The 14,923-nt window shown below is 44.6% G+C and overlaps 1 protein-coding gene across 1 annotated transcript in view; it reads left to right on the forward strand.

Annotated features, from left to right (window-relative positions):
• The window catches only part of KDM2B (lysine demethylase 2B), a 108,810-nt gene that overhangs the window by 35,927 nt on the left and 57,960 nt on the right, over positions 1-14,923 (forward strand). Inside the window, 3 exon segments of the mRNA XM_050318176.1 lie at positions 1,807-1,900; positions 2,751-2,904; positions 12,735-12,850. Of these exon segments, the coding sequence (XP_050174133.1) occupies positions 1,807-1,900; positions 2,751-2,904; positions 12,735-12,850 (364 nt within the window).

The following is a 14,923-nucleotide window of genomic DNA, read 5'->3' on the forward strand; positions in this document are numbered from 1 at the left end:
AACGGGTGATTGTTGGTAGGTAGCACTGTCTAGGAAATTTTTGTTGGTGTGATGTATTTTACATGTGACCTTTTGGAAACTGAAAATAATTGACTCCATGAGGATTTCATTTTTTAACTTTAGAACAACATGAACCTCTAACACTCAGCACTGCCCACAAACTGAGAATTTCCATGTTGATTTTTTTTTTTTTTTTAATGAGCAATAATTATTCAATCTGTGACTTTTTGCAGTTTGACTGGAAGAAAGGCAACTTCCTTTCTGGGCTTCTTTTATTGTTTTTAAATTCTATCTGACTTGTAATCAACAACATCTTGGTAGAGAAAACATAAAAGGAGAAATTAAAAAAAAAAAAGTGTTTGGGAGGGAAGGACTCATATTTTGAAATGGAGCATATTGAGAGTGTAGACAGCTTCTTGGCTAGCTGTGATTTTTGAAGCATCTGAAATACCCCAGGGGCAGCAAAAGCTTCTTCCTGCTTCTGAAGGATTAGAAAAAAAAAAAAAAATTAAAAAAATTCCAGAGTGGGCAAGAGGAGAGACGTGTAATTGCACAAGGAGAGGTTTTAATTGTGAGATGAAGGCGCAGGACCTTTTTTGAAGCGCACAAATTGACTGTCTTCATGACAGCATTGCGTATCATTCTGTCAACTCCGGCTCGGGATGTGGTTGCTAGGCAGCGGCTCTTATGGACCCAGAGTGGCTCTGATTTGCCAGCCTTCTGCAGACACATGGTAAGGTCCTTCCCAGCCTATCATCTACAGGGACTTCTGCACGCCGGCTGCATACTGCTGAGCTTCTCCTACCTGCCTGTGAGCAGAAAAAGACACACTTAAATGAAACCCTCTTTTTTTTTTTTTTTCCCTTTTTTTTTTTTTTTCGTTTTGTTCCAAATCCCCTTCCGGTGGTGTTTCCATAACTCCCCTTAAAAACCAAAGCAAAGCAAAGCAAAAACAAACAAACAAACAAACAAAAAAAAGCCATGAAACGGAGACCGGAACAAGGAAAAGAGGTTAGTGGGTTAAGTGGTGTGTGTTTCCTGCGTTTGCAAAGGTGCCTACAGTGAGGAGGGCGGCTGTGATTCGGCCATTAGTTACAGATGGTGGCTGGAGGCTGGAGATTCCTGCAGCCAGAACACGGCTCTTGTGTCTTTTTTTCCAGCAGTGCCGACTTTAAACGGCTCAAAACCTGTATCCAGACGGCATAAAAAATAGTGGATTTGATCCTTAGCGTTGCTGCCAGCTGGGTCCTTTTGCATATTTTGATGCAGAAATGCCTAGAAATGTGAACAAAAAGGAGTTAGTTTGCCAAACGAGGTTTCTGTCCCCCAGTCCTTGCAAAAATGGCATGAGTGGCAAGTAGGTAAAGAACATTCAGGAGGATTTGTAGGCAAATTAAGATTTTTGAAAACTTCGCTCTTTGAAGCAATTTGTGTACAACTCTTGGTGCAGGTCGTGTCTCTCGAGTGGGGATGGAGAGCATTAAAACAGATCACCCCGGGGACTGGCAGGGGCATTAGAAATATTTCTGAACAGCCTCACTTTTAATGTTTTTCCATTCCTTAACTCTGAAGGTTTTCATTCCTCTTGCGTGAACAGCAAACTCAGATGGGGAGATTCGCGTTTTTCAGCAGAAACCTTGTTATATTCACGAGACAAATCACTGTACTAGAGACAAATCACTGTGCTAGAAATGCAGAAACTTAATTGGTGGAAGCAGCACTGCACACACAGTTAACCTCTGCAAATTAAGACGTGAAAAATACTGTTTCAGACTGATTCATTTTTGCCCTTCACTCTGCTTGCAGGTACTGTTTGATGAGTGTGAAAGGATGCTTCACTGATTTTCATATTGATTTTGGTGGCACTTCAGTGTGGTATCACGTTTTCCGTGGGGGGAAGGTAGGTGAACCTTATTTGATATTTGTTTTTATTTGTCTGTGCCTCTTATGGAGGGGAGGGGTTGCTTTCTCTCTTTTTTCTTCTTTTTTTTCTCAGTCTGTTTCAGCAGCTTTGTTGATACTGATACAGAGTTTCCTGAACTAGAAGGACATCACTCACCGTTACAAAACAAATGAGTGATTTATTTGAAATACCAAATGTGTTATTTGTGTTGGTGGTGCTTTTGCTGTGTGGTCCAGAAGTGTCTTGCAGCGAGATGTGGCTGCGTGTACCCTTGCTGGGTCAGAGTGCCCTCACAGGACTCCTTCTGTAGCTAGAGCTTCTGTTCCTTTCAGAATTCCATGTTCCCGTAGCGTGCACAGGCACAATATGCCAGACCTGAAATATTACAGGATGCAGAGGAGTTAAAATACACCGTGTGTATGGCTGCATTCACACCTTCCCTGGTTTAGGATGTTTTCCCCAACTGAAGTATAGACAGTGTATGGTGGGAACTGAAATGAATCTGTGGTGCAGGTGCTGTAGTCCAGTGAAGTAGAATCTCTGTAGCCCAGGGAAGCTGTAGGGTACCAATACACTGGTCTGACCTGCAGGTAAACCCCAGGCATCTTCTGAGTGAGATGTTTCTGGAAGAAGGATGACAGCTGACAGTTACCCAGCCACTTCCAGCACATGGACTAATTGCTGCTGCTGTGTCTGTGTGTGTGGCTCTGTGTACAACACCTGGAAAACCAGGGTTTTATGCAGAAAGCTGCTCGTTTGTCTAACACAGGATAACCTTGGTGGAATCTCTCAGCTGTTTGTTTTTGTTGACTGTTGGTAATAGTTAAAATTTTCGTTTTATTTTTAGATCTTCTGGCTGATTCCGCCTACTCTGCAGAACCTAGAACTTTATGAAGAATGGGTTCTCTCAGGAAAGCAAAGTGATATCTTTCTGGGAGACAGGGTGGAACGGTGCCAAAGAATTGAGCTGAAACAAGGCTACACGTTCTTCATTCCTTCAGGTATCACTTGTTAACTAACCTTCTGGAATCACTGGGGGGGTGTTTGACTAACAGTTCTCTATAAAGCAATTCTTCACACCTAAACCCCGTACCGACCTCCTTATTAGCTGTGGCAGAAGGAGGGCTAAGGACTGAATGCACTTAATTTTCCAGATATTAAGGCTTACGGAAAATGTGCTGTGAGGAATCTGTGCAGTGATCACTTGTGCAGTACTGGGGGAGAGAGAACTTGGGCCCTGGGGGCTTTCAGTCCACCACTCCTCCCCAGAGTCGTACTGACTGCTGTTGTAGGCTTGCTGGGGAAGATATTTTCCTCTTTTTGTGGTGTCTTCTGGTAGGTTTCACCTGCAGTTCAGTAACTGGCTTCTCTGCCTCTCTCTGTAACCAGAGGTGGGTCTCGATTCCCTGATGGAACTCTAGGGAGATTCCAGTCCATGGAGGAGCAGGCACTGTGCTCCCTCAGGGTTGCTTCTTGGAGAAACAGTTTTATTGTTATAACTCTTCAGATTTCTGTCGATGGAGATTGTGCTGAACCTGGAAATCTTCCAGCAGCCCAGCCACCCTCAGAGTTACACTCCTGCCCACCTCAGTAGCTGCGTTGCATGATCCAGGCTCGTCTTGCAAAGCCACCAGATAGTTGCTGCTTTGAAGGCTGGTGATTTCAGCCCTTTCTGCTCCTGCCTAAATTGTAACACTCCTCACTTAAGGTGATATCAGACTTTGCTTTCCTTGACTGTTATGGGACCATAAGTTTGTTTATAATGATTTAACCCATTGCCTCTGTCCAGTGGCTCTTACAGGGAGATAAGTATAGGTAGACTTTCTACGTGAAAGAAAGATAGGTTGGTAGTTTTTCAGCTGTAGAATTAATTACTCTGTGGAGATAGGATTATTATTTTTTAGCCCTGGAGACAATGCAGGTCATGCAGAGACAGTGACAATGTTCTTCCCAGCTGGGGAGCAATGCTGGGATCAGTTGAAGGCCACAGATGTGCACATTTGTAAGTATTTGGTAAGAACCAGCCTGGGACTGACAGGCAGAATGACTTTGAGGGTAGAGGAGTTAATCCATTAAAGGAATTAGATCTTCCCTTGAAACAGGTCAGAATGTGCTGTTACTGTTTGAACTGGGTGTTTGAGAGTGGCTGTGCTGTTTGCTCAGATCCCATTACTGCATCTTCGTATTTATCTTCATCCTCCCGTGAAAAGCCTCCTCCAAATAAGACTTTCTGCATGTCAGTTTAGTCATGCTCAGCAGCTGGAATACTGCAGGTTGTGGGAGCTTGGACAGGACACAGCTGTGACATGGTGGCTGACACAAAGTGATTCCAAATGGGTTTTTGACTGTAGTTTCTGTTTTCTTCAAGTACAGAAATGCCAATACCTCAGACATTTTAGGCTCTGTGCCACATTTGAAAAGCATTTATGAATAATTTCTCTCTAAGCACCTCATAGACTCAAGGGTTTTTGCTCTGCTGTATTTTGTTCAGAAAACTTACTTGCAAATCTCGTATTTATGTGAAAGAGCATTATTTCGGCCTCTGTTTTAAGAGTATGGAAATGCCTAATTAAAGGCTGTTCCAGGTCAGTGAATTGAGCACAGCTGTGTAAAACAGGTCAATTCCTATGACCTCTTTGCTCTGGTTTGTGCACATACCATGTTAGTTAATGTTTGGAAGTGTTTTTTATGTGCTTTAGAAGTGTTCACAGTGTTTAGGTTCTGTTTATTGGTGTCTGTAAAACCGGTGTGTCCCATATTTTCAGTTGAGCCTGATAAACTCTTGACCAGCCTCAACTCATCCACAAGGAAATACCTTCTAATTGCAGGTTTAGTCACAGGAAGTGGAGAGGAATTAGTGCTCAGCTGGACTGTGAATGGAGAACATTTCAGCAAAGGACTGAAGTGTATCCTGCTCTGCTCCTGCTCTCAAGTAATTTTTGGGAGTGGTCCTAGAAATGATATTATACCATAGCAGTGTGAGGATGGAGTAGTTAGAGAAGACTGTAAGAAGGACCTGTGAGGGAATGAGAGGTCACAGGCTCGTGGGAAATGGAAGGTTTCTCTGAGAATCTGGGATCAGCAGTAGATCCAGTAAATCCCTGAAACTACAAACCACTTGGCCAAGAGTGGGAATCGTTCTTACAGAAGGCATAATTACAGTGCTCACCAGGGCCTCAGGGTATTTTCCTCTCCATCACTGCCATCATCCTTTCAGGATTAAGTTTAAACCTGTGCTTCTAACCCTGCAAGGCACTGAGAGGCACGATCTGAACTGTGGGATCAGGGAGGAATTGAGCCCAGTATTGTCAGCACAGTGAGCTGTTACGGGCCAAGGTGCTTCTTGAAGCATTTGAGGAGTTCTTCCTAAAGATGAGGAGGGGGGAAGTAAGCCGGGATTCTGAGGGGTACCATGTGAGGGGCCTCATGTAGTGCCCTGGTGGCCCCCTAGGATGGCTCCACACGAGCTGTGCACCGTTACAAGCTCTCACCACCCACTTTACTGGTTCCCACTGGTGAGTAAAGGATCATAACTCTGGTAAAGTCTGTGGCAAAGTGATAAAATCAACCAGGAGCCAGGCCTTTATCATTAATATAACGGGTGTCAGCCTAATTGTTGATTGAGAAATACACCATGTTGTGCCATGCTGAGGTTTATGGCCAGATTAGATTCAAGGTGTTAGACCAGCTGAAGGTTCAAGAGGGCAGGAAGCCATGGTTGCTACCAGTGTCAGTGAAATCTGGTCCGGGTAACACATCTCATTCTGGCACAGTGGACAGTGGATGCTCCACATCTGACTCACATTCCAGATGGAAGGGAAATGCTTTAAAGGGGCTGCTTTTCTTCAGGTGGAAACTGTGATGATCTGTAAGAGGAAAAGCAGCATCTCAGTGCTCAGTTACTGTCTCAAATTTTATCAGTCACAGTCAAATCTAGAGCTTGTCCAGTATTATTTGTGCTGTATCTTGCTTCTGCACCATGTGATGGCTTGCAGGGAGAAGGTGTGAAGTGTTGGGAGTCTGTGGTGGTGGTGTTATGGAGAAGCAGTTTAGGCATCTTTCATCACTGTGCTAGGGACACACAGACCCATGGATAAACTTGGGTTTTCTCTCTTTTTGTGAAGACCAGTCTTGCTGATGTCCAAGGTCGTTGCCACACTGACTGTGGACACAAGTTGATTCCAGGGTTTTGTGAGTTGGTCTCAGAAAGTTTGCAAGCATCCTGGTTTTGGTTCCTCTGGGAGGAGGCAGTTGATGCTACCAAGGGTTGTTCTAATCATCTTCTATTTCTTACAGCCCTTTTCTGAGCCTCTGCCACTGGTCAGAGGCAGTGGGATCATGAGCAGGTGCGGGTTTGGGTTGACTCTGCTGATCTTAACGTAGGATTTTCAAATATGTGGCTTTAAGTACATGGAAGAGATGAGATGTTGGACTGCCATTAGATATTGTAGAAGACTTTTGCAGTGCTGATTTATTCAACATTCCTATGATCAAAATCCAGACAGGATAGCTGGCTGTCAGCTGGATGATGTTCCTTTCTGGTTCCTCCTCCAACTTCTCCCTCACGTTGCTGCAATTTCACAGCAGTTGTGTTTCACCTCAGAGCCAGCAGCATTCCACTGAGGAGTAACTGTTTGGTTTACTTTAGTTTTCTTATGTTCTTTATACTGCACTTTGGGGCCTTTGGCATGGGAACATGCTGTTGGAGTCTCTCTTAATTTCTCGAGAGCTGAAGGATGAGCCGCAGTCTAACAAAATGCCCTGGCTGGTCCGTGGCGATGGTTGTGGTAACCTGAGAGTGCTCCACAGTTCTTATTTCCAGTCAAAGGCAGAAATAATGACCTTTCTCAGATGAACGTTTTTGGGAAGAAGAGCGGACAGAAAGAGATGTTCTGTGTGGACTGCAGGCAGCTGTTTGCAAGGATTCAAAGTGTTTCAGGTGCTGTCTCAGTGGATATCAGTGGGATTCTACCTATTACCAGTGTGTGGTCTTAGGGTCACCTCTGCTGTGCCAGTGAGAGTTTGATGGATTATTGTGTGATGGGGCCAGAAGGTGGCACATAGTCTTTGTAGCAAGGAGAGTGACAGGCTATTAAAATCTGACTGGTAAATTTTGTGCAGGGTGTTGTGCTGGGGCTGCAGAGCTGCCTGGCTGTTTCTGGTTGCTGTTCAGCTTTTCCCATCTTGTGAGCTTCCACTGACACTCATGGAAGCTCCATGCCTGGAACCTTAGTGAGGATCAAGTGATGAAGATCTGGAGAGGATCAAAGAGGAGAGGTTTTTTTAAGGTGACAGCGTAATGTTGGATTTTTGGTTCTATACCTGGTGCAGTGCTCTACCTAATTCTTACAAATGATTTAAGATTGAGAGTGCTGTATTACTTATACTATTAGGCAAAATCAGTAGTTTTTTAACTTTAAAAATGTAAACATGATCTTTCCTTGGTGTATTGGGCTGTGGGCACTGTTATGATGCAGTCATTCTTCTCTGGAGATGAGTGAAATAACGTTTCATTTACTCACAGTGCCCACTCTCAGGTTATCTCTTTAGTCACTTTTTATTTTTGAGGTGTACATATTTCATCTTTTCCACCCCAAGTTGTTGTAGAATTGCAGGAAAATGTGTGTGACTTCTGTATCACAGAGGAAAATATCTGCTAGTTACTAATGGAAACAGATTCACCATGGTTTTGGCTTGGAGCTCGTAGGCTGTTTGCCCCATAGCTTTGTAAGTTAATATTCTTTTTCATTATTCTCAGATGGATGATTGCATCCTTGAGTAGGAATTTGCAGCCCACTGAAATCTTCTAACAAGTTTGCAATGTTTAATAATAGTTGTTTTATAAAATTCAAACGATAATGAGATCATGTCTTTTAACTGTTCAGAAAAACGTTTGTTACTGTTAATTTTACCTTCTTGATTTACTAGAGATGATAACATCTAAATATTCAAGTATCTTAGGAGTGGTGGAATAATTCATAACTGTAAATCAGCTGAGAGCATTTCTGAGCCTCCTGAATAGAATTCCTGCTCAGTGTTGGCTTGGCTTCACAAACTAAGATTGTTTTGGGAAGGAAGAAGCACTTACGGATCACCAAGAACTGAAACAAAAAAAATCAGCTTCAGAAAGCCATAAGTGGATGGGCTTCTTGTCGAGGCTTGGCATGAGGGCTGTGAGCTGTGAGTGTGCAGTGTCTGCACTCCCAAATCCACTTCCCCCCTCTGGCTGAGCCTGGTGCTGGGGTGTGGTGTGGAGAGCTCTGCTCCAGGGCAGCTCTAGCAGGAAGGACAGGCTGGTTCCACCTTGCCTCCCTCGTCACTGATAGCAGCACAGGCTGGTTTGAGGCTGGTCATCCATGAACCAGAGTTTTCTAATTCATGGCTAGTCCTTGAAGCCACAGTGCACATCTTTCATCTGCAGGATTTAATTGTAGCTTTAGGTGATGTTTTAGCAGGTGCTTTTGTTAGGGGCTTTCAGCCAAAAATTAACAATATCTTATTCCACTGACTTTTGACTTTTTCAGTCCTTAATCCATTTGTTCTGATATTGCTCCAGTGCTTCTTTTTGTTTTAGCATGAAGGATAAAATTGAATTTGTGGCATTTTACTCTGAGTTGCTTTCCTTTTTCTCTTTTTGTTTTTGAGAATGTTACAGTTTTTGAGACAATTACCAAGAGGTGAGGTGTTATCTCCCCTCAACACAGAGGGTTGTGCAGCAGTGCCAGGGTTTGTGTGAGCAGCACAAAGCGGTCACTGAGCAGAGAACTGAGGAACTCGGTGCAGAGGTGTCTGTGTTGGAGGCTCTGTGGTGAGGTGCTGCTGTGAGAGCTGGAACTCAGGCACACCTGAACAGACATGACAGGCTGTTCAGCACAGAGTGATGTGACCACACATGTCAACAGAGCTGTCAGTTCATCTGATGAAAAGCAGTGGCATAGGTGAAGGTGAGGCAGGGGATGTGGTGGTGGGGATGATACCAAAGCAAACCCCTTGGCTGCTCTTTTGTCTGACACATTTGTGCAGCTTTCTCCTGTTCTGGAGGTTTATCTTCCTCTTTAAAAACCTTGGCAGTTGGGGAGCTGAGAAGATGGGTGTTCTGGTTTGCAAATGGTCACAATGAACATTCATCCTGCTCAGTTTATTTCTGAGTCGTGCTGTATCTAAGCTGTGGGGATGGATTGAATGTGCCATCCAAGCTCCTCTGTTCTCAGAGCTCATTTCCACAATATATTACCCTGATGGAAACTGTTTCCTGTTTTCTGCTCATCTCTGTTTCCTCCCACTTCGACTTTTCTGGTGCTGGCTCCTGGTTTTCCTCTGTACACAGCCTTGTTAATATTAGAACAGGAGATTTTAATGTTTGTTTTTTCCTTTGTAACGCCTGTGCCAGTCTTCCTGGGATTTTTCTGCCTTGTCAATTCTCCCATCATTTCTGTCTAACCTTGCCCATTCTGTCCTGTGTCCCTGGAATTCACCTCCTGGCGCTTGTGCCTCTGCAGTTTCAATTATGCACGGACGTTCCTCAGGCAAGTGGAAGCTATTTTGGGATACAGTGTGACTGAAACACCCTGTACAGCTGAGTGGCCAAAATCTATTTTGTGTGCAGGTGACTCCTGTGACAGGGCTGTGTCCTGGAGCTGGCAGAGGGGCTGTGAGCTGGATCCTGCCTGTGGGAGCACATGAACTGCTGGAGATCTGGGATTCCCCGGGACTGAGCTCTGTGCCCACAGGCAGCATCCATACCCATCTCTGAGCTGTGCCTGGAAATCATCCTATTCCTTGCTTTGGCAGGGGTAGGAACTTGACTTACCAGGACTTTACAGTTAATGATTTTGAGTTTGTTGCTTGGTCTCTGGTTTATTTTAATTTTCCCAGCTCTGGTGGATTTTAGAGCTGTGTTACTGCAGGGTCTTTTTATTGAGAACTGTGTCATTAAGAGCAGTACTTTCAGTCTTGTTGTTAGAAATACTTGCATCTTGAAGGACCTTGTGTTTAGTTAGTTCAGAAGCTGTCAGTTGAAGGCACTAATTGTTTGTGAGATGTTTAGTCCTGTATTATAAATGCAGGCAGAGAATTAAAGATATTATCCACGGAACCAGAGGTTGTCTCACATAATTTAAAGGAGACTTTCATTTTGCACCTGTACCAGCTCTGGGTAACAATAGATGTTCAAAACTATATTTGTGTTTGTTAATCTTTCTGCTGAGGGCTTGTCAGGGATGGAACAACATTTGCTGGAGCAGTGGCTCAAACCAGTGATAGATCCTTTCACATTTCTCCCAGAAATATTGGGACTAGTGCCAAGAAAGTCTAGCAGTTATTAACACAAAGATCCTTGGCATCTGGTGGGGGCAGAGTCGAGAGGTCAGGGAAGGTGTGATGAGAGTGAAGCCCAGAGAGCAGGAGACAATGAAACCAGCTGCACTCCAGTGTGACATTTTCACTGAGAAAATACAACTTGTAGGAGGAGGCCACTGTGTGATTGCAGTAGAAGCACCCACTCAAAGAACAACTGCATTGATGGGATTTCATTTTATTGGTTATAAAATGAAGGGATATCTCCTTTTAACCTTTCATACTGGACTAGAAACCCGGATTTCTGCTCAGCTACTCCTTTTATTTACGTTGTAAATATTAGGTATCAAATTGTATCTTGAATGGTGTCGATCGTTCCATTAAAATAACTTGTTGCATCTGTCGGTTCCAGTGGGGTTGGACATCGACTCCCAGTGGGAGGTGGTGCTGGGGGCTCTCCAGTGTTCTGATAATTGACTGTTCCTGAGCTGTCTTCTGCCACCACTCACGTGTGTGGCCATGGACCAGTCATTGCACTTTTTCGAGCTTCGTTTTGTTCATCTTTAAACCTGACAATTGAGGTGAATTGTCACACAGACCTACCCTGCGTTTCAGCACCGAGCCAATAAATTGCTTTGGGGACCCAGCAAGAGATTTGTTTCAGCACGTGGCTTCCATTCTTTCCCCCAGGCACAGAAATCTTTGATTACCCAGTGGAAGCAGTGGCTCCAACTTCTTTGACCTTGGATCTGCTTTCCTTCCCAAAGACTAGATGATCAGGAAGATAATTTGTTTTTCTAGTAGCTTGCTCTTAGTACAGACAGTATGTATTTCATGGGAGGTGCTGAACTCCTTCAGCTGTGAAGCTTTTATAGTGTTGATGTGTGTAGTTGCCATCCCTACCCTTACATGAAAACAGAAATTCCTCTCTAGTTGGTTGTTCTTGATTTGGAAGTAACAAACAGGCTGGATCACTGTGAGTGACTCTGCAGCTGAAATGATCCTGACTGGAGCAGGAGAGATGCAATAATTCCATGAGCTGCCAGAGCCATGAGCCACCCGCTGGTTTTATATGCGTCACATGGAGCGTGTGGAATCAGACCTGGGAATCGACTGAGCCCTGGAACAGGTTGCCCAGAGGGGCTGTGGAGTCTCCATCCGAGGAGATACTGAAGAGCCATCTGGACATAGTTCTGTGCAGCTGGCTCTGGGTAGTCCTGCTCAAGCAGGGGGCTGGACCTCCAGAGGTCCCTTCCAAACCTCTGCCACTCTGTGATTCTGAAATTCAGAAAAATAATGCACCCAGAGGGATGGGCTTGTGTTTCCAGGGGGAAAATTCTAGTGCTGGTTTTTTTCTCCTTCCTATTTCTCTCCTACCGACATGCCCTTAAACGAAAGCCCCAGTCCTGCCATCTGCTCTGGACTTCTCAGGTAGAGCCTTGCAGGCCTTTATGGTCGAAATATTGTTGTGGAGGAGCACTTTTGTGGCTGCTAGCTGGAGAACCCTCTAGGCTGAATGGCATTTCCCTGCTCCCTCACTGATTTGGAAGTGAAGGAAAGCTGCCACAGCTTTAATGGAAAGTACTGCACAGTCAGGAGAAAATTGACTGCCCCCCATGTTGCTTTGCTGTCTGCTGGTTTATAAATGGTAATGCTTTTCATTAAAAAAAAAAGAAGAAGGGGGAAAAAAAGTGTCAGGTCTCTGTGGGTCCCAGATCATTAGCAGGATCAATTCCTTTTTCACTGCAGAGATCAGAGGCTACAGTCTTGCATAGCCAGAGCTTCAGCTCCTGACAGACCAAGCAAACAATGCAGAGGCAGAAGAGCTCATGTGTGGCTGCCTGAATTGCTGTGCCTGGATTTTCGTTGTGATAGAAGATTCTTTGGAGCCTGTGGAACGAATTCAGTCCCTGGCAGGACTGGATCAGAACAGCCTTATCAGCTCCAGTAACAGAAATGTTAAATCCCTTAACTTGGGGTTTCCAGTCAAAAAGATTTCTCAGTTACTTCAGGAAGTTGATCACAGGAGGTGAAACTTTCACTTCTGAGGGAAGGCTGGCAGTTTGACATTCCGGACATCTGAAGTTGTGTGTTCTGGTGCTGGTGTGAAGGAAGTTTGCTGTGCTTCAGTCCAGTTCCACAGCCCTTGCCCCCACGACGCTGCTGACATGGTTTGCAGCCCTGCTTGGAGGTGCCAGGAGATACGTCTGAGAGCCTGAGTGTATCAAACAGACTGAATTTACTTCTTAGTCATGGATGTGGTTGAGTCATAAGCTTGAGTGTGCTCAGTAAACACTGTAACTGTTCGGTGAATAAATAGAAGAACCCGATTTACAGAGGGTTGTACGTCACAAGATGCTTTTCTGCTGTGACTGGCCCTGAAGTGGGGCTATGAGCATCCCATTTAACCTTTCACTGCTTTACCCTCTCATCTCCTGCACAGTGGGGCTCAGGGGGTTGTTAAAATTTGATGATAAATTGCTCTGTAACACTGCGTAGCACGAGGCATTCTCAGTTCTTTGCTTTCCCTCTCTAGGGTGGATACACGCGGTTTACACTCCAGTAGATTCTCTGGTGTTTGGTGGAAATATCCTGCATAGCTTTAATGTTCCCATGCAGCTTCGCATCTATGAGATTGAGGACAGAACAAGGGTAAGGACACTTGATTCTCTTTTTAACTGAGCAGTTCTTTGTGACTGTGATCTGTCATAGTCTCTCTCTCTCTCGTATTCCCTCCTGACAAACAACAACTGACGGGATCTCCGTGTCAGAGCCGTTGAAACAAGAGGTAAACACGAAGTAATGAGACTTTCAAAACTGTTGGTTTATTTTTAGTGGGATTTACTCATCTGTTTTTCCCTACTTCCCGCAGATGTGTCCCTTCTGTGTCTTTTGTCTGCCTGTTAAACTTTCATAAAGCACCTTCCCTCTTGCACAAAAACACACACCGCGCTTCACAGACCTCGGTACCAGGATTTCTGGTGACCCCCTGCTTGTCATCTCTCTGTGCACACCTGGGATAGCACAGCCTGGAGAACCAATGGCACTGGGATGGTTCTGCTGTCCACAGCTGAACTGACAAAGCTGCACAGAAGTTGTGTCTGTGGTTGGCAGGATTTGCTTCTCCAGTGACTTGATAAAGTGCAAGATTTTCTTGGAATAAAGAGTCTGGGGTGGGACATTAATCTGAGCATTGTAATGTTCATGTGGCCGTAGCATCTACCTGATGGAGAGGTTGGAGGTTACTGTGCCCCCTCTTTGTTGGGAGTGAAAATTTTATCCTTGGTTAGAAAACAGGGCACAGAGTCATCATATGCAGGAAATTGTAATTCTTCTTCACTAAAAAGTCTTAACACAGTGGACATCAGCGCAGTTCACTGTTGTGCACCTCTAAAGAGGGCACAGTTCTGACTCCAAGTGGGTTTTCACCCCAAACTGCTTTCTTTGCAGTGAGAGCACAAAGGCCTGAAGCAAGTAGGTGTTATTCTGAAGTACATCTCTGAGTCAGTGGGAGGAAGGGGGTCCTCCCTCCAGCCTCCCTGACTTTGCAGGGGGTACAAGGCCTGGTAATCTTCACACTGCAAAACAGTGGTGGGAGCAGTTGGTTTACTGGAGTGACTTTAATGAAGAGAAGAAATGTTAAGCAGAAAAATGGATTCTTAGTAGAAGAGACATGAAGACAAAAGCTGAAATTTAGGGGAATTAGAAGACAGGGAGAGCAGAGAGCAGAAGTAGAGACCAGAGTGGATTCAGCCTGGCTTTGAATAGGTGTTGTCCCAAGAAAGAGCATCAAGATCTAAGGAAAATGTAAAGGACCTGGATAGGGAAAAGTTATGGTGGCAGAAGCAGGAAGGGGCTCACTGTGGCCTGGCAGAGGTGCTGGGCACAGGGAGGTTTTCAGAGTGACTGTAAATAAGAACCAGCAATACCTGCTGGAAATACCCACTGCAGGTGTTCAGGGAAGGGTCTGTTGGTGCTGGGAAGGTTGGGCACACAGGAAACTCAGATGGAGTAGTCTGGGAGGAAGGATCAATGCCAGAAATTAGTTAATTCCATTGATGTCTGTGGGGAAGATGGGAGGGAAACGCCCTTTTTCCTGATGTTGTATAACAGCTGACATTTTGTTCCCACAAGACTTGAGCAAGCCAAGATCCCCCACTTTGAGTTGTAACTGCTCAGTTGTGCCTCATGTCAGGCCCCTCTCCTTGGGAAGTTGGGTGCAGCTTTGATCTTCAAAGCTTTTTACACCAGGAGGCAAAATTCCCTGTACAGTCAAATATTTTGGTAACTTTTAGTAACTTTCCAGCCAGGTCCACTGAAATGCCTTTTAAAATTTGCTGGCATCCTGATCCTGGGGGGAGGTTCTGGGAGTTGGGTATCTGCATCTTTAAAATGTCCTGTCACAGTTTGTTTGGAAAGGGATACTGCAACGTTTGGAAATCCCAAATCAGACCTTTACCCTTGTGAGTTTTGGTTTAGATTTTTCTTTGAAGCCTGTGTAGTTCTTTATAATTTTCCTTGCAAAAATACTTCAAAAAAGACCAATGAAAGCCAAAAGCCCAGAGGTTCCATGACTTCACAGAAGCAATGTCAGCACTTGGGTGTTGATGTGTGCTGGCAACACGTTACACACAGCCTGTACCTGTGCTCAAAAACTTGTGTTCATAGGCAGGTGTATAATAACTGAGCTGTGTCAACAGCTGAAGAATAGCAAGAATTTCTGGA

The sequence above is a fragment of the Myiozetetes cayanensis genome, unplaced genomic scaffold (genome assembly GCF_022539395.1).
Source record: "Myiozetetes cayanensis isolate MyiCay16 unplaced genomic scaffold, myiCay2020 scf21, whole genome shotgun sequence".
Lineage (NCBI taxonomy): Eukaryota > Metazoa > Chordata > Aves > Passeriformes > Tyrannidae > Myiozetetes > Myiozetetes cayanensis.